This window comes from Triturus cristatus, chromosome 10, assembly GCF_964204655.1.
Source record: "Triturus cristatus chromosome 10, aTriCri1.1, whole genome shotgun sequence".
In the NCBI taxonomy this organism is placed as follows: domain Eukaryota; kingdom Metazoa; phylum Chordata; class Amphibia; order Caudata; family Salamandridae; genus Triturus; species Triturus cristatus.
In genome coordinates this window covers 43,324,897-43,349,031 of record NC_140593.1, presented here as the reverse complement: position 1 = coordinate 43,349,031, position 24,135 = coordinate 43,324,897, and the positions used below count along the sequence as shown (strand labels likewise).

General features: G+C 54.2%; 1 protein-coding gene across 4 annotated transcripts in view; it reads left to right on the top strand.

Annotated features, from left to right (window-relative positions):
- TMLHE (trimethyllysine hydroxylase, epsilon) overlaps nucleotides 1-24,135 on the top strand; it is a 223,663-nt gene that overhangs the window by 187,037 nt on the left and 12,491 nt on the right. For all 4 annotated transcript variants that reach the window (XM_085630373.1, XM_085630370.1, XM_085630371.1 and 1 more), the window contains 2 exons: nucleotides 4,679-4,915; nucleotides 5,380-5,518. In XM_085630373.1, coding sequence (XP_085486499.1) covers nucleotides 4,679-4,915; nucleotides 5,380-5,518 — 376 coding nt within the window. The remainder of the gene's footprint in view (nucleotides 1-4,678; nucleotides 4,916-5,379; nucleotides 5,519-24,135) is intronic.

The window sequence follows — 24,135 nt, the reverse complement described above, 5'->3', positions numbered from 1 at the left end:
CACACTGCTCTTTAGTGGAAGGCTTGAATGGGGGAGACACACACACTGCTCTTTAGTGGAGGGCTTGAATGGGGGAGATACACATACACCGCTCTTTAGTGCAGGGATTGAATGGAGGAGACACACACACTGCTCTTTAGTGGAGGGCTTGAAATGGGGGAAACACACACTCTGCTCTTTAGTGGAGGGTTTGAATGGAGGAGACACACACACTGCTCTTTAGTGGTGGGCTTGAATGAGGGGAGATACACACACTGTTCTTTAGTGGAGGGTTTGAATGGGGGACATGCACACACACTGCTCTTTGGGTGTGAATGGGGAGGTACACACACACAAACACACTGCTCTTTAGTGGAGGCTTTGAATGGGGGAGATACACACGTACACTGCTCTTTAGTGGAGGGTTTGAATGGGGGAGATACACACACTGCTCTTTGGGCTTGAATGGGGGAGAGACACACACACTGCTCTTTAGTGGAGGGCTTGAATGGGACACACACACACGCACACACACTGCTCTTTAGTGAAGTGCTTGAATGTGGGGAGATATACACACACACACTGCTCTTTAGTGGAGGGTTTGAATGGGGGAGATATACACACACTGCTCTTTGGGCTTGAATGGGGAGATACTCACATGCTGCTCTTTAGTGGAGGGTTTGAATGGGGGAAATACACACATACACTGCTCTTTAGTGGAGGGTTTGAATGGGGAGATAGACACACTGCTCTTTGGGCTTGAATGAGGGGAGATACACACACCACTGCCTTTTCGTGGAGGGGACAGCGCTGGAGAGAGGAATATGTGCAGGCTGACATTAAAGATAAACACAGAACTCTGATGTGTGATACAGACATGAAATGCCAATATTTAGGTCTGAATCGGAATCATGGGTGCCCACAGTGATGTGTCATTTTGTGAACACTGTGACCCAGAAGCAAAGGATGCCCAGAATATGGGTGCTGCTTTCTGCACCCACAAAGGGTCAGGGAGAAGAGGGCAGCGTGGAGCCCCAGAGCCAGGACGCTCTGCTGCAGCGTGTGCTATGAGTTGAAAGGGGAGGGAGTCATGGAGGCCCAGGGCCAGGACGCACCGCTGCAGCGTGTGCTGTGAGTGGAGGGAGCCACAAAGCCCCAGGGCCAGGATGCACTGCTGCAGTGTTTGCTGTGAGTGGAGGGAGCCACAAAGCCCCAGGGCCAGGATGCACTGCTGCAGTGTTTGCTGTGAGTGGAGGGAGTCACAGAGCCCCAGGGCCAGGATGCACTGCTGCAGCGTTTGCTGTGAGTGAAGGGAACCACAGAGCCCCAGGGCTAGGATGCACTGCTGCAGTGTTTGCTGTGAGTGGAGGGAGTCACAGAGCCCCAGGGCCAGGATGCACTGCTGCAGTGTTTGCTGTGAGTGGAGGGAGCCACAAAGCCCCAGGGCCAGGATGCACTGCTGCAGTGTTTGCTGTGAGTGGAGAGAGCCACAGAGCCCCAGGGCCAGGATGCACTGCTGCAGTGTTTGCTGTGAGTGGAGGGAGTCACAGAGCCCCAGGGCCAGGATGCACTGCTGCAGCGTTTGCTGTGAGTGAAGGGAACCACAGAGCCCCAGGGCTAGGATGCACTGCTGCAGTGTTTGCTGTGAGTGGAGGGAGTCACAGAGCCCCAGGGCCAGGATGCACTGCTGCAGTGTTTGCTGTGAGTGGAGGGAGCCACAAAGCCCCAGGGCCAGGATGCACTGCTGCAGTGTTTGCTGTGAGTGGAGAGAGCCACAGAGCCCCAGGGCCAGGATGCACTGCTGCAGTGTTTGCTGTGAGTGGAGGGAGCCACAAAGCCCCAGGGCCAGGATGCACTGCTGCAGTGTTTGCTGTGAGTGGAGGGAGCCACAGAGCGCCAGGGCCAGGATGCACTGCTGCAGCGTTTGCTGTGAGTGGAGGGGGAGGGAGCCACTGAGCGCTCAGGGGTCTCAGAAGTGCATAGTTTGGCGTTGCGTCAATCCTTCGCTGTGCCACAGTGACCGCACTGAGGGGCAGAGCAGGCAGCGTTCTAGTGCCACACCGTACACCACTTTAGAAAATTACAAAAATGCTTCTAGTACATTATGCATGCATGCAGTATGCTTCCTCCGCAGGGAATGTGAGTAGACACACAATTGACTTGCATTTCTCAGGGTAAAACCCACGACACTTCTCTCTGCTCCTGCTTTGGAGGCCTCTGCTGCTCTCTTCCTCCGAGCAGTCAAAAATGCCGTCGTCTTCAAACCATCTGCAGCAAGGAGATGTCAGTGAGCTGTGCTTGGAAGCAAGAGACCCCTTTGTGCTGAAGGGAATATTTGCCCCTTACCCTGCACTGTCCAACAGGCCCCTCTTACACAATCAGCAGAAGAGGATTGGGGCCACCTCAAAGCTCCCGTTCTTGGCAGTCTTGTTGAACCTCCACTAACCCCACATGGTCTTCCTATTAAGAGGGAGTGGTGGGTAAAGCATGCAATCTACTAGCATTGATATAAGTTCAAATAGTTGTTGTTTATTGTCTGTCATCATCACTGACCTCACTCTCCTTGACCCTCAGTTGAGGGGATGGGTTCCCCAGTTACTCACTCTTCTCTGCCCCTCATCATTGCTGACCTCACTCTCTATGACCATGGGTGAAGGTGATGGGTTCCCCGGTTAATCACTCTTCTCTGCCCCTCATCATTGCTGACCTCACTCTCCATCACCCTCAGTGAAGGTGATGGGTTCCCTGGTTACTCACTCTTCTCTGCCCCTCATCATTGCTGACCTCACTCTCCATGACCCTCAGTGAAGGTGATGGGTTCCCTGGTTACTCACTCTTCTCTGCCCCTCATCATTGCTGACCTCACTTTCTATGACCATGGGTGAAGGTGATGGGTTACCTGGTTACTCACTCTTCTCTGCCCCTCATCATTGCTGACCTCACTCTCTATGACCATGGGTGAAGGTGATGGGTTCCCTGGTTACTCACTCTTCTCTGCCCCTCATCAGTGCTGACCTCACTCTCCATGACCCTCAGTGAAGGGGATAGATTCCCCGGTTACTCACTCTTCTCTGCCCCTCATCATTGCTGACCTCACTCTCCATGACCCTCAATGAAGGTGATGGGTTCCCTGGTTACTCACTCTTCTCTGCCCCTCATCATTGCTGACCTCACTCTCCATGACCCTCAGTGAAGAGGATAGATTCCCCGGTTACTCACTCTTCACTGTCCCTCATCACCACTGATCTCACTCTCCATGACCCTCAATGAAGGTGATGGGTTCCCTGGTTACTCACTCTTCTCTGCCCCTCTTCATTGCTGACCTCACTCTCTATGACCCTCAATGAAGGTGATGGGTTCCCTGGTTACTCACTCTTCTCTGCCCCTCATCATTGCTGACCTCACTCTTTATGACCATGGGTGAAGGTGATGGGTTCCCTGGTTACTCACTCTTCTCTGCCCCTCATCATTGCTGACCTCACTCTCTATGACCATGGGTGAAGGTGATGGGTTCCCTGGTTACTCCCTCTTCTCTGCCCCTCATCATTGCTAACCTCACTCTTTATGACCGTGGGTGAAGGTGATGGGTTCCCTGGTTACTCACTCTTCTCTGCCCCTCATCATTGCTGACCTCACTCTGTATGACCATGGGTGAAGGTGATGGGTTCCCTGGTTACTCACTCTTCTCTGCCCCTTATCATTGCTGACCTCACTCTCTATGACCATGGGTGAAGGTGATGGGTTCCCTGGTTACTCACTCTTCTCTGCCCCTCATCATTGCTGACCTCACTCTCTATGACCCTCAGTGAAGGTGATGGGTTCCCTGGTTACTCACTCTTCTCTGCCCCTCATCGTTGCTGACCTCACTCTTTATGACCATGGGTGAAGGTGATGGGTTCCCTGGTTACTCACTCTTCTCTGCCCCTCATCATTGCTGACCTCACTCTGTATGACCATGGGTGAAGGTGATGGGTTCCCTGGTTACTCACTCTTCTCTGCCCCTCATCATTGCTGACCTCACTCTCCATGACCCTTAGTGAAGGTGATGGGTTCCCTGGTTACTTACTCTTCTCTGCCCCTCATCATTGCTGACCTCACTCTCTATGACTATGGGTGAAGGTGATGGGTTCCCTGGTTACTCACTCTTCTCTGCCCCTCATCATTGCTGACCTCACTCTCTATGACCCTCAGTGAAGGTGATGGGTTCCCTGGTTACTCACTCTTCTCTGCCCCTCATCATTGCTGACCTCACTCTTTATGACCCTCAGTGAAAGTGATGGGTTCCCTGGTTACTCACTCTTCTCTGCCCCTCATCATTGCTGACCTCACTCTCTATGACTATGGGTGAAGGTGATGGGTTCCCTGGTTACTCACTCTTCTCTGCCCCTCATCATTGCTGACCTCACTCTCTATGACCCTCAGTGAAGGTGATGGGTTCCCTGGTTACTCACTCTTCTCTGCCCCTCATCATTGCTGACCTCACTCTTTATGACCCTCAGTGAAAGTGATGGGTTCCCTGGTTACTCACTCTTCTCTGCCCCTCATCATTGCTGATCTCACTCTCCATGACCCTGGATAAAGGTGATGGGTTCCCTGGTTACATACTCTTGTCAGTCCTTCTCACCGCTGACCTCACTGTCCATGACCCTGTGTGATGGTGATGTGCCTGATGGTTCTCCTCATTCTTCTTCTTTCCCAGAATGCAACTCTTCCACTGCCTGGCGCACAGTGGCACGGGGGGTCGCACGCTGCTGGTAGACGGGTTCTACGCAGCAGAGCAGCTACATCAGCACCACCCGGAAGACTTCCACCTTCTCAGCACGGTGCCTCTGAAGCACGAGTACATCGAGCACACGCACATCTGCGACAACCACATGATTGGCGTCGGACCGGTGCTCAGCGCCTACTCCTGGAACAAGGAGCTCTACATGATCAGGTGCTCACTCTGGAATCGGAGGATGAAATCACTGCTTCTTTACAGTGGGGTTTGACAAACTGTTCTCGAAGTAAAGTTATCTGCTCATTGTTTACTTATAACTAGGCTTCCTCTTAAAGTTCAAACACAAGGGGCTCATGCAGAACAGAGGTCTATGGATGGTGAGAAACCCCTGGGATTTGCCCAATGCCCTGCAGCTCGTTTTTGTGTGCTTTGTCTGTGATCACTGCTCCTTATGGGGGTCCAGCGAGAAGCCTCTTCATTGGGAGAGAGAGTTGTTAGTTTTAGGGGTTAGTGGCATTTGCTGTGGTGTGCTTGGGCAATGCTGGACTTCATGCTGGGTGGTGGCACAACCTCTCTTGGTCTATGAATGTTGGGTGGAGGGGCTGTGGCAAGCCTTATGTTCATGGTATGAATGACCCCAATGTCTGAATTATTTAAAGACGTGCTCTCCTTCTTTCTAGATATAACAACTATGACCGCGCTGTCATCACTACTGTTCCTCATGACGTTGTGCATCGCTGGTACGTGGCACACCGAACTCTGACAACAGAGCTGAGGAAGCCAGAAAACAAGCTGTGGGTGAAGCTGAAGCCAGGACTGGTAGGTTCTAGAGTGCTTGCCCTGGTGCCCCTGGGCACTGTCGCATGTTGGTGCCAGGTGAGCGTCCCTAGTCTGTCCCACTGTGTTTCTTGACTTGGTATGTGCTCGCTGAGAAAGGACTTGGCAACGCAGGGTGTTGTTATTGATGCCTCCAGCAACCCTGTCCTGGAAGTGCATAGATAGGCTGCGCGCCTTGTCTGAGGTTAGTAGGGCACCAGAGCCATTGGTTCCAGCTGGGATCGTCCAGTGGTATTACCATCTGTCAAACAAGTGAAATCGAATAAAAGGTGAAAACAAAATGGTAAGAAAGAAAAGACTTGTGTCAATGCCTGTCATAAGGATGAGAGACTTAAACAAAATTCATTGCAGTCTCACTGCTGCCTCTCAAAAAGAAATGCATGGAGTCCTGACTTCAGAGTCCTTGTGTCAGTGGCCCCATGCCCACAACTCAGGACATCCCAACACAGCATGAATTGCATGTCATAAACACGCAGGACCCCCCCCCCGCCCCGAAGAATGGAAGGAGACGCTGCAGCCCCTTCTCAAGAAACGATAGAGGAATGTTGGACCCGGCCTCGTGGCGTGGTCTTAACCCTCTTGGATTGTGCTCGTCCCCCGCACCGGCCTACACGGGCCGCCCTTTCAGGCCGCCAGGGACCCCTACTCCCTTCGAGGCCCCCTTTGGATTGTACCCGTTTTCCTACACCCGCCTCAGCGGCCCCCTTTTCCAGGCCGCACAGGGACCCCTCATCCCTTCGGGGTCCCCCCCATGCTTGCTCCACGCACCAGCCCACGCAGCGCGGCTCCCTCCGGCCTCGGCCCCAGCGAAGCCCCGACATCGAGGCACCAAGATCTGGCCAGGGGGCACCGCATGGCCACTTCACCACTCCCGGAGGAGGAGAGTTTCGATGGGACCCCCACCGTCCCTCAACACCTAGGTGCGATGGTCCTCCGGCCTCCCCGGGCCTGGCGCCTCTCCCGCTGGGCGTCTGGCTTCTCCCAGCCCGGCCTCTCCGCCCCCCCAGGCGCAAGGGTCCGGACATCAAAGGGCTCCAGACCTATATCTGGGGCAATGGGACAGTAGTTGTATCCCGGAGTCAAGAGCCCTGCTGATGGAATCGCGGCTGACCCTACGGAGAAGAACTCTTGCTTGACACTATACCACGAGCCCTGCTGACTGCGTCGCGGCTCCACCTTATAGAGACAAGGTACCTCACGGAACATCGGGGCCCTGCTGACGCTGTCGCGGCCCAACCTCGCTGAAACCTCCCCCGGAGCCCTGCTGACGCCGTCGCGGCTCGAGCTGAACTGAAACACCTTAAGAGCCCTGCTGACCTAGTCGCGGCTCAAGCTCCACGAACTGATCGCTAGAGCCCTGCTGACGCCGTCGCGGCTCGACCACTCCGGGACCCGGAGTTCCTCCAGCTTGAGGATCAAGAACTGGGCCTAAGGTACCCTCGTACCCAGCTGCTACTAAAGACTGTCCCGCTACCCCGTCCCTACCAAAGACTTTGAGACTCTTGCGGATCCCTCGATCCCCCCTTGTATACATCGATAACCGTAACGTCCTAAATGCTGATAAAGAATTGCTCGTCTTGATAAACATCCTCGAGTCCTGTGTGGTGGTGTTACTGTGCTAGTACGGTATAGGAGAAGAACCTCTCCTAGGAGGCTTCTCAGTAGCGCTCGGCTACTTCGTACAGTGTGGGGGCCCCCCTGGGTGGTCTCTCCGACCCCCCCGAGGTCCGCCTTCCAACATTTGGTGGCCAGCGACGGGATCCGAGCCGAACGCAGATCGTACAAGCAAGTAACCCACTCGATATCCATCCAGACGAACAGAGACCATGAGCAACCAGGAAACCACCGCGACCATGGAGTTCCAACCAGAACGATTGGAAGAGTACACGCACAAAGAGTTAAAACAGTTTTGCAAGGACAAAGGCATTGCGACCACCGGCCTAGGTACCAAGGAAGAGATGCAGAAAGCCCTGAGAACCTGGATAGAGTCCGAGGCGGGTCCCTCCCAGAGTGAAGGTCCCCTGCCCCTGAATGCAGCCACGCCACCAGCACCGACCCCAGCGAACGGAGGGAGAAACAGCCTGGAAACCGGCCTCTCCGCGGAAGAAATACGAGAGCGGGAGAAGGTCCGGACCCATGAGCTAGAGCTCGCACGACTTCGGCTGGACGGCGAACTCCTGCTGGCCGAAAAGAAATTGGCCATGGAACAGCTACGGCTACAAGAGGAGATAGAGGAGAAGAAGCGGCATCGAGAGCTGGAGGAGAAAAGGCTGACCCTCGAACACGAGCGGGGCCTCAAAGAACTCGAGCTCAAGGCCCAGAGGGGGGAGACCGGCACCCCCAGCAATAGAGACGCTCTGCCGCCCACCGAAGCCAAGGTCCATATTCCCAAAGATGTTGTCAATGAGTACTATAAAAACGACGACATCCAGCAGTGGTTTAAGGCGTACGAGGTGGCCATGACCTCCCATCGGGTACCCCGGAAGGATTGGGGTGCCGGCCTATGGGGTCGGTTCCTTAGCGGGGGCCGAGACACCCTGCTCCAGCTCCCGGAAGAGGTGATGACCTCGTACGACCATATGAAGGAGGCCCTGCTCACCCGCTATGGACTAACCGCGGAAATGTACCGCCAACGTTTCAGAGACTGCAAGAAAATCCCCGGTACCACGTGGGTAGAGTATGTTGACTTTTTCAGCCGGGCCCTAGAAGGTTGGATCAAGGGGAGCAAGGTCACCACCTACGGGCAGCTGGTCGACCTCATTATTTGGGAACACCTCTCCAACAACTGCTTCGTGGAGCTAAGACAACACCTCCTCGACAGCAAGCTGACCGAGCCGCGGAAGCTCGCCGCCGAGGCCGATCGATGGGTCAACACCCGAGTCCCCCGGAGCTCGATGGGGGAGTACCAGTGAAACCCCACCGGATCCCCCCGCCAGCGTGGCGGGGGAGGAGGGTCGAACAGGAATCGGGACATCCCAGCCGGGCCGCCCCGTAGTCCGCCTCGGGGGCCGCCCCGGCAACACACCTCCCCGAACCTAGCCCGAAGAGGGACGACGCCAGCCAGAACCGGACCCCGGCCCACGATAACCTGCTACGGCTGCCAACAAACAGGACACTATGCCAGCGACCCTGCCTGCCCCATGAACCGACGAAGTGGGACCAGCGGGCCCCCGCCCCGACAACTCGCGGCTGCCGCCCTGGGAGAAGGGGAGGAAGAGGAAGAACCCCTCTACGGGGGGTCCACTGAGTGGGAGCCGGCGGCCATGTCCCTGGTCTGCCTGGGCAGCCTAGAAATGGTGCCCCGAACACCCATCCCGAGCAACACCCAGAAGTACCAACAGTGGGTCACTATCAATGGACGACGGGCCGAAGCCCTCCGTGACACCGGAGCCAGTGTCACCGCTGTCCGCTGCCACCTGGTGGCCCCCGAACAGATCCTGCTGAATGTGCTATGCCCCGTCCGTACAGCCGACAACAGCGAGAGCATGTGCCAGATGGCCCAGATTCCCTTCGAATGGGGAGGGGTGACGGGCATGCTGAAGGTGACTGTCCGCGACGACGCTCCGGTGGACTGCCTCCTGGGGAACGACCTCGAGAGTTCCCCCTGGGCTCAAGTGGAGCGGCAAGAGCATCTCCGAATGCTAGGACTACCCGAATGGGCCTGCGCCACCACCCGGTCCATGGCCGCCCAGGCCCCCCGTTCGTCCATGGCCGCCGACACCGTCGAGCCCGAGGGGCCCGTGCCACCACCTGCCTCCAGAGAGGAAGAAGCGGACACCGATGCCAGATCCACGGTACCCCCCCCCGGACGAAATCGCCCCTCTCGGCACACTCCCGGAGCTTGCCCAATGGCGCCACGACGGGGGCCCCACCAGAGAACAGTTCTTGCAGGAACAGAAGACCTGCCCCTCCCTTGAAGGAGTCCGGCAGCAAGCGGCCTCGCAGGCCAACGGTGACCAGACCGGAACCCACTGGGTCTATTGGGCCGAAGGACTACTATACAGCGAGCAGAAGATTGCAGAACTGGGGGCCAGACGAGTGCTGGTGGTCCCCCTCCGATTCCGGGAGTTCCTCCTTACCCTGGCACATGATGTGCCCCTCGCCAGGCACCTGGGGCAGGACAAAACCTACAGCTGCCTGGTGACCCACTTTTACTGGCCCCGGATGCGGAGGGACGTGGACAACCACTGCCGGTCCTGCCAGACCTGCCAAGCCAGCGGCAAGACGGGGGGACGGGTCAAAGCCCCTCTCCAGCCCTTCCCAGCAGTCAACACCCCGTTCGAACGGGTCGGAATAGACATCGTAGGGCCCCTGGACCCCCGGACCGCCCTGGGTCACCGCTTCATCCTGGTCCTCGTAGACCACGCGACCAGGTACCCTGAGGCCATCCCGCTTCGAACTGTGATAGCCCCCGTAGTGGGCCGGGCCTTAATGGGGATCTTCTCGAGAGTGGGGTTCCCCCGAGAAGTGGTGAGCGACCGAGGTACGAACTTCATCTCTAAATACATGCCGTCCCTGTGGCAGCAGTGCGGGGTCACGTATAAGTTCACCACCCTATACCACCCTCAGGGGAACGGACTGGTCGAGCGGTTCAACAGAACCTTAAAAGGCATGATCAAGGGCCTGGAAGAACCCCTACGGCGGAGTTGGGATGTCCTGCTGCCGTGCCTCCTGTTTGCCTATCGGGAGGTCCCGCAGAAGTCCCTGGGGTTCAGCCCTTTCGAATTGTTGTACGGGCATCCAGTCCGAGGACCCCTCAGCCTGGTCAAGGAGAGCTGGGAGACGAAGCCCCGAGATGCCCCTCCCGACGTCTACAGATAACTCCTGACCCTACGAAACCAGACACGGAGGTTCAGAGCCCTGGCCGAAGCCAACCTCGAGGCCAGCCAAGAGGACATGAAAAGATGGTACGATCAAAACGCCTCTACCATCGAGTTTGAGCCGGGCCAGCAAGTCTGGGTCATGTCACCGGTTGACCCCTGCGCCCTCCAGGACAAATGGACAGGGCCCTTCAAGGTGGTGGAAAAGAAGAGCCCTGTCACCTACCTGATCGACATGGAGTCTCCCCGGAACCCCCTCCGGGTTCTACACGCTAACCGGCTCAAACCCCACTTTGCCCGGACCGAACTAAGCCTACTGCTAGCGACCGACTACGGGGGCGAAGGCGACTCCGAGCCCCTACCCGACCTCCTGCGGGCCAACGACCACGACGGGACCATCGAAGGCGTCCAACTCGCCTCCTCCCTGACCCCGGAACAGCACCACGACTGTCAGCAACTGTTACAGCCCTTTGCGGCCCTCTTCTCCCTCACTCCGGGGGTGACGCCATGGTGTGTCCATGACGTCGACACTGGGAACAGTCCCCCCGTGCGACACAGAGCCTACAGAGTACCTGACCGGGTGCGGGCCTGCATCCAGGCGGAGGTGGCGAAGATGCTGGCCCTCGGGGTCATCGAGCCCTCCGTCAGCCCGTGGGCCAGTCCCGTCGTCCTGGTGCCAAAGGCCGCCGCACCAGGCACCCCCCGGAGCTACGATTTTGTGTGGACTACCGGGCCCTGAACACTGTTACCAAGACCGATGCCCATCCTCTTCCCCGGGCCGACGAGCTCATCGACCGCTTAGGAGCAGCCCGCTACCTGAGCACTTTTGACCTCACCGCCGGGTACTGGCAGATCCAGCTCACCCCCGGTGCCCAAGAGAGATCTGCTTTCTCCACCCCTGATGGGCACTACCACTTTCGGGTGATGCCCTTCGGCATGAAGAACGCCCCGGCCACCTTCCAGAGACTAGTGAACAAGGTCCTGGCCGGGCTAGAAGCCTTCAGCGCGGCTTATTTAGATGACATTGCCGTATACAGCAGCCACTGGGCTGAGCACCTGGGGCACCTCAAAGCAGTCCTGGCCGCCCTCCAAAGGGCCGGACTCACGATCAAGGCCAGCAAATGCCAGATAGGCCAAGGATCGGTGACCTATCTGGGCCATCAAGTAGGGAGCGGTCAGGTGGCTCCCCTCCAACCGAAAGTTGATGCCATCCAGGCGTGGGAACCCCCCACCACCCAGACAGCTGTCCGGGCCTTCCTGGGCCTCACCGGGTACTACCGGCGATTCATCAGAGACTATGGGAGCATTGTCGGCCCCCTCACAGAGCTCACGTCAAAAAAGCAGCCCAAGAAGGTACACTGGACCCCCCGCTGCCAGACGGCCTTCGAGACTCTCAAAACGGCGATGTGCACTGCCCCCGTGCTACAGGCCCCTGACTACAGCAAGGAGTTCTTGGTGCAGACGGACGCCTCCGAATATGGAATTGGGGCCGTCCTGTCCCAGGTAGATTCGGACGGACTCGACAGACCCGTGGCCTTCATCAGCCGACGGCTGCTGCCCCGGGAGCAGGGGTGGAGCACCATCGAGCGAGAGGCCTTCGCTGTAGTGTGGGCCCTCAAAAAGCTCCGGCCCTATCTCTTCGGCACCCACTTCCGGGTCCAGACCGACCACCGGCCCTTGCGGTGGTTAATGCAAATGAGGGGCGAGAACGCCAAGCTGCTGCGATGGTCCATCTCGCTGCAAGGGATGGACTTCTCTGTTGAACACCGGCCCGGCAATGACCACGCCAACGCCGACGGCCTGTCCCGCCTCTTCCGCCTCGACGAGGAGAACCCCCAAGGAAATGGGTGACTCTCCCTGCCTTCGGCTGGGGGGGACGCCTGTTGGACCCGGCCTCGTGGCGTGGTCTTAACCCTCTTGGATTGTGCTTGTCCCCCGCACCGGCCTACACGGGCCGCCCTTTCAGGCCGCCAGGGACCCCTCCTCCCTTCGAGGCCCCCTTTGGATTGTACCCGTTTTCCTACACCCGCCTCAGCGGCCCCCTTTTCCAGGCCGCACAGGGACCCCTCATCCCTTCGGGGTCCCCCCCATGCTTGCTCCACGCACCAACCCACGCAGCCCGGCTCCCACCGGCCTCGGCCCCAGCGAAGCCCCGACATCGAGGCACCAAGATCTGGCCAGGGGGCACCGCATGGCCACTTCACCACTCCCGGAGGAGGAGAGTTTCGATGGGACCCCCACCGTCCCTCAACACCTAGGTGCGATCGTCCTCCGGCCTCCCCGGGCCTGGCGCCTCTCCCGCTGGGCGTCTGGCCTCTCCCAGCCCGGCCTCTCCGCCCCCCAGGCGCAAGGGTCCGGACATCAAAGGGCTCCAGACCTATATCTGGGGCAACCCCGCAATGGGACAGTAGTTGTATCCCGGAGTCAAGAGCCCTGCTGATGGAATCGCGGCTGACCCTACGGAGAAGAACTCTTGCTTGACACTATACCACGAGCCCTGCTGACTGCGTCGCGGCTCCACCTTATTGAGACAAGGAACCTCACGGAACATCGGGGCCCTGCTGACGCTGTCGCGGCCCAACCTCGCTGAAACCTCCCCCGGAGCCCTGCTGACGCCGTCGCGGCTCGAGCTGAACTGAAACACCTTAAGAGCCCTGCTGACCTAGTCGCGGCTCAAGCTCCACGAACTGATCGCTAGAGCCCTACTGACGCCGACGCGGCTCGACCACTCCGGGACCCGGAGTCCCTCCAGCTTGAGGATCAAGAACTGGGCCTAAGGTACCCTCGTACCCAGCTGCTACTAAAGACTGTCCGCTACCCCGTCCCTACCAAAGACTTTGAGACTCTTGCGGATCCCTCGATCCCCCTTGTATATATCGATAACCGTAACGTCCTAAATGCTGATAAAGAATTGCTCGTCTTGATAAACATCCTCGAGTCCTGTGTGGTGGTGTTACTGTGCTAGTACGGTATAGGAGAAGGACCTCTCCTAGGAGGCTTCTCAGCAGCGCTCGGCTACTTCGTACAGTGTGGGGGCCCCCCTGGGTGGTCTTTCCGACCCCCCCGAGGTCCGCCTTCCAACAAGGAAGAACACCATGAAATGGAGGCTTCAGATGAGAGATGGGGGCACAGGATGACCAGCGGTCCATTATTCTGCAGATGGAACCAGATCTCAAGTTCCAAGGGGGCTGCAGGTTCCACATGCCACTTCCCAAGATGCCATCCATCCCCATGCAACCAACAGCGCTGGCAGTGGAATTGAAAAGAAGTGAGAACAGATATGTCAGGAGTCCTGTCATCTGCCATGCTTGTCCCAGTGTCTCCACCACAGAAGGCAGATGATGCTGAGTGAGGCAACTACACCTGCCAGGCAGGTCACCCCAACCCGCAAGGTTTGATCTGCCAACACCTGGCAAAAGAGGGGAGATGGAAGCCCCTACAGCAGCATCTCCATCAGTGGCCCATCAGTGGCTGCTCTATGCTGGACCGCAGTCTGTGTGCAAGGTGTCACACACTGTGATCTTTTCCTGTTAGATGCTGCAGTCGCTTACTGGTGAGGCTGCCTGGCGGAGAAAGGCATCTGGCTTCTTTTTAACTCACTGGGCTCCTTTGGTTTACTTAAGTAATGAAGTCAACTCACAACTGGATACCTTCAACTTGAACTTTACTTTGTTTACTCATCCTCTGGAAACATCGACAGGAGTGGTAAAGACTTACATGGTCTGATCAATAAATTGATGCCCACGGAACCATCACACCCACTGCATTGTAATATGCACGTCTCTGTTCAGGAATGCCAACCCCACAACATGACAGTTCCTCCAAACTCCCATCTGACACCCCTACTTCAAGCATGTCATCTAACAATGAACTTCTTTTGCTAAGAACTGGGGAAGGAGGCGTGATCCCCTAAGACAGACTTGTCATCCTAACTCCTTGACAAGCACTTATATTCTAGCTTTTTGGCATTTGTTCCTCAAAGGATTCTGTTTGTCTGCAGTTGTATCCTGGTGAGGTAGAAATTCACCCTATTACTGTCAATTCCTGAAGATTCCCTGCTGGGTTTTGTAGGTTTTCAGAGCTGCTGCAGACATTGGTTGTTAAATAAAGGGTTCCAGTAATACTGCAGTCATTGGTTGTTAAATGAAGGGTGTCGGTGTTGCTGGAGCCATTGGTTGTTAAATGAAGGGTGTCGGTGTTGCTGGAGCCATTGGTTGTTGAACGAAGGGTGTCAGTGCTGCTGCAGCCATTGGTTGTTAAATGAAGAGTTTCAGTACTGCTGGAGCCATTGGTTGTTAAATGAAGGGTGTCGGTGTTGCTGGAGTCATTGGTTGTTGAATGAAGGGTGTCAGTGTTGCTGCAGTCATTGGTTGTTGAATGAAGGGTGTCGGTGTTGCTGGAGTCATTGGTTGTTAAATGAAGAGTTTCAGTGTTGCTGCAGTCATTGGTTGTTGAATGAAGGGTGTCGGTGTTGCTGCAGTCATTGGTTGTTGAATGAAGGGTGTCGGTGTTGCTGCAGTCATTGGTTGTTGAATGAAGGGTGTCAGTGTTGCAGCAGTCATTGGTTGTTGAATGAAGGGTTTCAGTACTGCAGCAGTCATTGGTTGTTAAATGAAGGGTTTCAGTACTGCAGCAGTCATTGGTTGTTGAATGAAGGGTGTCAGTGTTGCTGCAGTCATTGGTTGTTGAATGAAGGGTGTCAGTGTTGCTGCATTAATTGGTTGTCTTGTTCCCAAAGGGGTTGGATAGGAATCACTAATATTCTGCCAGGAATATCTTCACAATGAGAGAGACCATTCACTCTCCCAAAGTCTTTGTTGATCTTCTGACTGTGGGTGGATGGCAATGTCTGGGGTACACTATGGAAATGTTCAAACTCTCCCCACTCATGCATGTCATGCACGCCTTGGGATTACTTCGGTCCAGAGCACAATATGTATACAGCTGCCACAAGAGCTTTACCCCTCAATAGCTTATGATGGGGCAGTCATGATGGAAACAGATAGAAGTCCATGGGATCCTGACCTTGTTCTAGATTGGTGTCTCTGTTCTCGCTAGTTGAGTGTGGTTCATGAGGAAGGTGTGATGTCTTTAGTGTGAAACTTCTATCCTTGTCAGTGGGGGTTTCTGTCTACAGACAACGGCTGAGCTGGTTACAACCTAGCTGCTGGTAAGGTTCTCTTACTCATAACTTGGTCCTTAATAAAGCATCTGTTCCTGCATGCCTCCTGAGTCTTCCTACCAGAAACTTTAAAATTAAAGAGTGCAAGGTAGGCTTTGGACTCGATGAGCATTGCTGTGAGCAGAGATGGGCTGGGTCTGCGACTTGTTTGGAAGTACTTGCAGACTCGTAGATCAGTGCAATAAGGGGCAGGGATGGGCTGGGTCTGCATCTTGTTTAGAAGTACGTCAGACTTGTAGAGTAGGACAATAAGTAGCAGAGATATTCTGGGTCTACATGTTGTTTTAAAGTACGTCCGGGAGTCGTAGAGCAGTGCAATAAGTAGCAGAGATGGGCTGGGTCTGCATCTTGTTTGGAAATCCGTCAGACTTGTAGAGCAGTGCAATGAGTAGCAGAGATGGGCTGGGTCTGCATCTTGTTTGGAGGTACGTCAGACTCATAGAGCAGTGCAATGAGTAGCAGAGATGGGCTGGGTCTGCATCTTCTTTGTAAATACGTCAGACTCGTAGAGCAGTGCAATGAGTAGCAGAGATGGGCTGGGTCTGCATCTTGTTTGGAAGTACGGCAGACTCGTAGAGCAGTGCAATGAGTAGCAGAGATGGGCTGGGTCTGCATCTTGTTTGGAGGTACGTCAGACTCGTAGAGCAGTGCAATGAGTAGCAGAGATGGGCTGGGTCTGCATCTTGTTTGGAGGTACGTCAGACTCATAAAGCAGTGCAATGAGTAGCAGAGATGGGCTGGGTCTGCATCTTCTTTGTAAATACGTCAGACTCGTAGAGCAGTGCAATGAGTAGCAGAGATGGGCTGGGTCTGCATCTTGTTTGGAAGTACGGCAGACTCGTAGAGCAGTGCAATGAGTAACAGAGATGAGCTGGGTCTGCATCTTGTTTGGAGGTACGTCAGACTCGTAGAGCAGTGCAATGAGTAGCAGAGATGGGCTGGGTCTGCATCTTGTTTGGAGGTACGTCAGACTCATAGAGCAGTGCAATGAGTAGCAGAGATGGGCTGGGTCTGCATCTTCTTTGTAAATACGTCAGACTCGTAGAGCAGTGCAATGAGTAGCAGAGATGGGCTGGGTCTGCATCTTGTTTGGAAGTACGGCAGACTCGTAGAGCAGTGCAATGAGTAACAGAGATGAGCTGGGTCTGCATCTTGTTTGGAGGTACGTCAGACTCGTAGAGCAGTGCAATGAGTAGCAGAGATGGGCTGGGGCTGCATCTTGTTTGGAAGTACGGCAGACTCGTAGAGCAGTGCAATGAGTAACAGAGATGGGCTGGGTCTGCATCTTGTTTGGAGGTACGTCAGACTCGTAGAGCAGTGCAATGAGTAGCAGAGATGGGCTGGGTCTGCATCTTGTTTGGAGGTACGTCAGACTCATAGAGCAGTGCAATGAGTAGCAGAGATGGGCTGGGTCTGCATCTTGTTTGGAGGTACGTCATTCTCGTAGAGCAGTGCAATGAGTAGCAGAGATGGGCTGGGTCTGCATCTTGTTTGGAGGTACGTCAGACTCGTAGAGCAGTGCAATGAGTAGCAGAGATGGGCTGGGTCTGCATCTTGTTTGTAAATACGTCGGACTCATAGAGCAGTGCAATGAGTAGCAGAGATGGGCTGGGTCTGCATCTTGTTTGGAGGTACGTCAGACTCGTACAGCAGTGCAATGAGTAGCAGAGATGGGCTGGGTCTGCATCTTCTTTGTAAATACGTCAGACTCGTAGAGCAGTGCAATGAGTAGCAGAGATGGGCTGGGTCTGCATCTAGTTTGGAAGTACGTCAGACTCGTAGAGCAGTGCAATGAGCAGCAGAGATGGGCTGGGTCTGCATCTTGTTTGGAGGTACGTCAGACTCGTAGAGCAGTGCAATGAGTAGCAGAGATGGGCTGGGTCTGCATCTAGTTTGGAAGTACGTCAGACTCGTAGAGCAGTGCAATGAGTAGCAGAGATGGGCTGGGTCTGCATCTTGTTTGGAGGTACGTCAGACTCGTACAGCAGTGCAATGAGTAGCAGAGATGGGCTGGGTCTGCATCTTCTTTGTAAATACGTCAGACTCGTAGAGCAGTGCAATGAGTAGCAGAGATGGGCTGGGTCTGCATATAGTTTGGAAATACGTCAGACTCGTAGAGCAGTGCAATGAGTAGCAGAGATGGGCTGGGTCTGCATCTTGTTTGTAAATACGTCAGACTCGTAGAGCAGTGCAATGAGTAGCAGAGATGGGCTGGGTCTGCATCTTGTTTGGAGGTACGTCAGACTCGTAGAGCAGTGCAATGAGCAGCAGAGATGGGCTGGGTCTGCATCTTGTTTGGAGGAACGTCAGTCTCGTAGAGCAGTGCAATGAGCAGCAGAGATGGGCTGGGTCTGCATCTTGTTTGGAGGAACGTCAGACTCGTAGAGCAGTGCAATGAGGAGCAGAGATGGGCTGGGTCTGCATCTTGTTTGTAAATACGTCAGACTCGTAGAGCAGTGCAATGAGTAGCAGAGATGGGCTGGGTCTGCATCTTGTTTGGAGGACATCAGACTCGTAGAGCAGTGCAATGAGTAGCAGAGATGGGCTGGGTCTGCATCTTGTTTGGAGGTACATCAGACTCGTAGAGCAGTGCAATGAGTAGCAGAGATGGGCTGGGTCTGCACCTTCTTTGTAAATACGTCAGACTCGTAGAGCAGTGCAATGAGTAGCAGAGATGGGCTGGGTCTGCATCTTGTTTGGAGGTACGTCAGACTCGTAGAGCAGTGCAATGAGTAGCAGAGATGGGCTGGGTCTGCATCTTGTTTGGAGGTACGTCAGACTCGTAGAGCAGTGCAATGAGTAGCAGAGATGGGCTGGGTCTGCATCTTGTTTGGAGGTACGTGAGACTCGTAGAGCAGTGCAATGAGCAGCAGAGATGGGCTGGGTCTGCATCTTGTTTGGAGGTACGTCAGACTCGTAGAGCAGTGCAATGAGAAGCAGAGATGGGCTGGGTCTGCATCTTGTTTGGAGGTACATCAGACTCGTAGAGCAGTGCAATGAGTAGCAGAGATGGGCTGGGTCTGCACCTTCTTTGTAAATACGTCAGACTCGTAGAGCAGTGCAATGAGTAGCAGAGATGGGCTGGGTCTGCATCTTGTTTGGAGGTACGTCAGACTCGTAGAGCAGTGCAATGAGTAGCAGAGATGGGCTGGGTCTGCATCTTGTTTGTAAATATGTCATTCTCGTAGAGCAGTGCAATGAGTAACAGAGATGAGCTGGGTCTGCATCTTGTTTGGAGGTACGTCAGACTCGTAGAGCAGTGCAATGAGTAGCAGAGATGGGCTGGGTCTGCATCTTGTTTGGAGGTACGTCAGACTCGTAGAGCAGTGCAATGAGGAGCAGAGATGGGCTGGGTCTGCATCTTGTTTGGAGGTACGTCAGACTCATAGAGCAGTGCAATGAGTAGCAGAGATGGGCTGGGTCTGCATCTTGTTTGGAGGTACGTCATTCTCGTAGAGCAGTGCAATGAGTAGCAGAGATGGGCTGGGTCTGCATCTTGTTTGGAGGTACGTCAGACTCGTAGAGCAGTGCAATGAGTAGCAGAGATGGGCTGGGTCTGCATCTTGTTTGTAAATACGTCGGACTCATAGAGCAGTGCAATGAGTAGAAGAGATGGGCTGGGTCTGCATCTTGTTTGGAGGTACGTCAGACTCGTACAGCAGTGCAATGAGTAGCAGAGATGGGCTGGGTCTGCATCTTCTTTGTAAATACGTCAGACTCGTAGAGCAGTGCAATGAGTAGCAGAGATGGGCTGGGTCTGCATCTAGTTTGGAAGTACGTCAGACTCATAGAGCAGTGCAATGAGTAGCAGAGATGGGCTGGGTCTGCATCTAGTTTGGAAGTACGTCAGACTCGTAGAGCAGTGCAATGAGTAGCAGAGATGGGCTGGGTCTGCATCTTGTTTGGAGGTACGTCAGACTCGTACAGCAGTGCAATGAGTAGCAGAGATGGGCTGGGTCTGTATCTTCTTTGTAAATACGTCAGACTCGTAGAGCAGTGCAATGAGTAGCAGAGATGGGCTGGGTCTGCATCTAGTTTGGAAGTACGTCAGACTCGTAGAGCAGTGCAATGAGTAGCAGAGATGGGCTGGGTCTGCATCTTGTTTGTAAATACGTCAGACTCGTAGAGCAGTGCAATGAGTAGCAGAGATGGGCTGGGTCTGCATCTTGTTTGGAGGTACGTCAGACTCGTAGAGCAGTGCAATGAGCAGCAGAGATGGGCTGGGTCTGCATCTTGTTTGGAGGTACGTCAGACTCGTAGACCAGTGCAATGAGTAGCAGAGATGGGCTGGGTCTGCATCTTGTTTGGAGGTACGTCAGACTCGTAGAGCAGTGCAATGAGTAGCAGAGATGGGCTGGGTCTGCATCTTGTTTGGAGGTACGTCAGACTCGTAGAGCAGTGCAATGAGTAGCAGAGATGGGCTGGGTCTGCATCTTGTTTGGAGGTACGTCAGACTCGTAGAGCAGTGCAATGAGTAGCAGAGATGGGCTGGGTCTGCATCTTGTTTGGAGGTACGTGAGACTCGTAGAGCAGTGCAATGAGCAGCAGAGATGGGCTGGGTCTGCATCTTGTTTGGAGGTACGTCAGACTCGTAGAGCAGTGCAATGAGAAGCAAAGATGGGCTGGGTCTGCATCTTGTTTGGAGGTACATCAGACTCGTAGAGCAGTGCAATGAGTAGCAGAGATGGGCTGGGTCTGCACCTTCTTTGTAAATACGTCAGACTCGTAGAGCAGTGCAATGAGTAGCAGAGATGGGCTGGGTCTGCATCTTGTTTGGAGGTACGTCAGACTCGTAGAGCAGTGCAATGAGTAGCAGAGATGGGCTGGGTCTGCATCTTGTTTGTAAATATGTCATTCTCGTAGAGCAGTGCAATGAGTAGCAGAGATGGGCTGGGTCTGCATCTTGTTTGTAAATACGTCAGACTCCTAGAGCAGTGCAATGAGTAGCGGAGATGGGCTGGGTCTGCATCTTGTTTGGAGGTACGTCAGACTCGTAGAGCAGTGCAATGAGTAGCAGAGATGGGCTGGGTCTGCATCTTGTTTGGAGGTACGTGAGACTCGTAGAGCAGTGCAATGAGCAGCAGAGATGGGCTGGGTCTGCATCTTGTTTGGAGGAACGTCAGACTCGTAGAGCAGTGCAATGAGGAGCAGAGATGGGCTGGGTCTGCCTCTTGTTTGGAGGTACGTCAGACTCGTAGAGCAGTGCAATGAGTAGCAGAGATGGGCTGGGTCTGCATCTTGTTTGGAGGTACGTGAGACTCGTAGAGCAGTGCAATGAGCAGCAGAGATGAGCTGGGTCTGCATCTTCTTTGTAAATACGTCATTCTCGTAGAGCAGTGCAATGAGTAGCAGAGATGGGCTGGGTCTGCATCTTGTTTGTAAATACGTCAGACTCGTACAGCAGTGCAATGAGTAGCAGAGATGGGCTGGGTCTGCATCTTGTTTGTAAATACGTCAGACTCCTAGAGCAGTGCAATGAGTAGCGGAGATGGGCTGGGTCTGCATCTTGTTTGGAGGTACGTCAGATTCGTAGAGCAGTGCAATGAGTAGCAGAGATGGGCTGGGTCTGCATCTTGTTTGGAGGTACGTCAGACTCGTAGAGCAGTGCAATGAGTAGCAGAGATGGGCTGGGTCTGCACCTTCTTTGTAAATACGTCAGACTCGTAGAGCAGTGCAATGAGTAGCAGAGATGGGCTGGGTCTGCATCTTGTTTGGAGGTACGTCAGACTCGTAGAGCAGTGCAATGAGCAGCAGAGATGGGCTGGGTCTGCATCTTGTTTGGAGGTACGTCAGACTCGTAGAGCAGTGCAATGAGTAGCAGAGATGGGCTGGGTCTGCATCTTGTTTGGAGGTACGTCAGACTCGTAGAGCAGTGCAATGAGGAGCAGAGATGGGCTGGGTCTGCCTCTTGTTTGGAAATACGTCAGACTCGTAGAGCAGTGCAATGAGTAGCGGTGATGGGCTAGGTCTGCATCTTGTTTGTAAATACGTCATTCTCGTAGAGCAGTGCAGTGAGTAGCAGAGATGGGCTGGGTCTGCATCTTGTTTGGAGGTACGTCAGACTCGTAGAGCAGTGCAATGAGTAGCAGAGATGGGCTGGGTCTGCATCTAGTTTGGAGGTACGTGAGACTCGTAGAGCAGTGCAATGAGTAGCAGAGATGGGCTGGGTCTGCATCTTGTTTGTAAATACGTCAGACTCGTAGAGCACTGCAACGAGTAGCAGAGATGGGCTGGGTCTGCATCTTGTTTGTAAATACGTCAGACTCGTAGAGCAGTGCAGTGAGTAGCGGAGATGGGCTGGGTCTGCATCTTGTTTGTAAATACGTCAGACTCGTAGAGCAGTGCAATGAGTAGCAGAGATGGGCTGGGTCTGCATCTTGTTTGGAGGTATGTCAGACTCGTAGAGCAGTGCAATGAGTAGCAGAGATGGGCTGGGTCTGCATCTTGTTTGTAAATACGTCAGACTCGTAGAGCAGTGCAATGAGTAGCAGAGATGGGCTGGGTCTGCACCTGGTTTGTAAATACGTCAGACTCGTAGAGCAGTGCAATGAGTAGCAGAGATGGGCTGGGTCTGCATCTTGTTTGGAGGTATGTCAGACTCGTAGAGCAGTGCAATGAGTAGCAGAGATGGGCTGGGTCTGCATCTTGTTTGGAGGTACGTCAGACTCGTAGAGCAGTGCAGTGAGTAGCAGAGATGGGCTAGGTCTGCATCTTGTTTGTTAATACGTCATTCTCGTAGAGCAGTGCAATGAGTAGCAGAGATGGGCTGACTCTGCATCTTGTTTGGAGGTACGTCGGACTCGTAGAGCAGTGCAATGAGTAGCAGAGATGGGCTGGGTCTGCATCTTGTTTGTAAATACGTCAGACTCGTAGAGCAGTGCAATGAGTAGCAGAGATGGGCTGGGTCTGCATCTTGTTTGGAAATACGTCAGACTCGTAGAGCAGTGCAATGAGTAGCAGAGATGGGCTGGGTCTGCACCTTGTTTGTAAATACGTCATTCTCGTGGAGCAGTGCAATGAGGAGCAGAGATGGGCTGGGTCTGCATCTTGTTTGGAGGTACGTCAGACTCGTAGAGCAGTGCAATGAGCAGCAGAGATGGGCTGGGTCTGCATCTTGTTTGGAGGTACGTCAGACTCGTAGAGCAGTGCAATGAGTAGCAGAGATGGGCTGGGTCTGCATCTTGTTTGGAGGAACGTCAGACTCGTAGAGCAGTGCAATGAGGAGCAGAGATGGGCTGGGTCTGCCTCTTGTTTGGAAATACGTCAGACTCGTATAGCAGTGCAATGAGTAGCAGAGATGGGCTGGGTCTGCATCTTCTTTGTAAATACGTCATTCTCGTAGAGCAGTGCAATGAGTAGCAGAGATGGGCTGGGTCTGCATCTTGTTTGGAGGTACATCAGACTCGTAGAGCAGTGCAATGAGTAGCAGAGATGGGCTGGGTCTGCACCTGGTTTGTAAATACGTCAGACTCGTAGAGCAGTGCAATGAGTAGCAGAGATGGGCTGGGTCTGCATCTTGTTTGTAAATACGTCAGACTCGTACAGCAGTGCAATGAGTAGCAGAGATGGGCTGGGTCTGCATCTTGTTTGGAGGTACGTCGGACTCCTAGAGCAGTGCAATGAGTAGCAGAGATGGGCTGGGTCTGCATCTTGTTTGTAAATACGTCAGACTCCTAGAGCAGTGCAATGAGTAGCGGAGATGGGCTGGGTCTGCATCTTGTTTGGAGGTCCGTCAGACTCGTAGAGCAGTGCAATGAGTAGCAGAGATGGGCTGGGTCTGCATCTTGTTTGGAGGTACGTCAGACTCGTAGAGCAGTGCAATGAGTAGCAGAGATGGGCTGGGTCTGCATCTTGTTTGGAGGTACGTGAGACTCGTAGAGCAGTGCAATGAGTAGCAGAGATGGGCTGGGTCTGCATCTTGTTTGGAAATCCGTCAGACTCATAGAGCAGTGCAATGAGTAGCAGAGATGGGCTGGGTCTGCATCTTGTTTGGAGGTACGTCAGACTCGTAGAGCAGTGCAATGAGAAGCAGAGATGGGCTGGGTCTGCATCTTGTTTGTAAATACGTCAGACTCGTAGAGCAGTGCAATGAGGAGCAGAGATGGGCTGGGTCTGCCTCTTGTTTGGAAGTACGTCAGACTCGTAGAGCAGTGCAATGAGTAGCAGAGATGGGCTGGGTCTGCATCTTGTTTGTAAATACGTCAGACTCGTACAGCAGTGCAATGAGTAGCAGAGATGGGCTGGGTCTGCATCTTGTTTGTAAATACGTCAGACTCGTAGAGCAGTGCAATGAGTAGCGGAGATGGGCTGGGTCTGCATCTTGTTTGGAGGTACGTCAGACTCGTAGAGCAGTGCAATGAGTAGCAGAGATGGGCTGGGTCTGCATCTTGTTTGGAGGTACGTCAGACTCGTAGAGCAGTGCAATGAGCAGCAGAGATGGGCTGGGTCTGCATCTTGTTTGGAGGTACGTCAGACTCGTAGAGCAGTGCAATGAGTAGCAGAGATGGGCTGGGTCTGCATCTTGTTTGGAGGTACGTCAGACTCGTAGAGCAGTGCAATGAGGAGCAGAGATGGGCTGGGTCTGCCTCTTGTTTGGA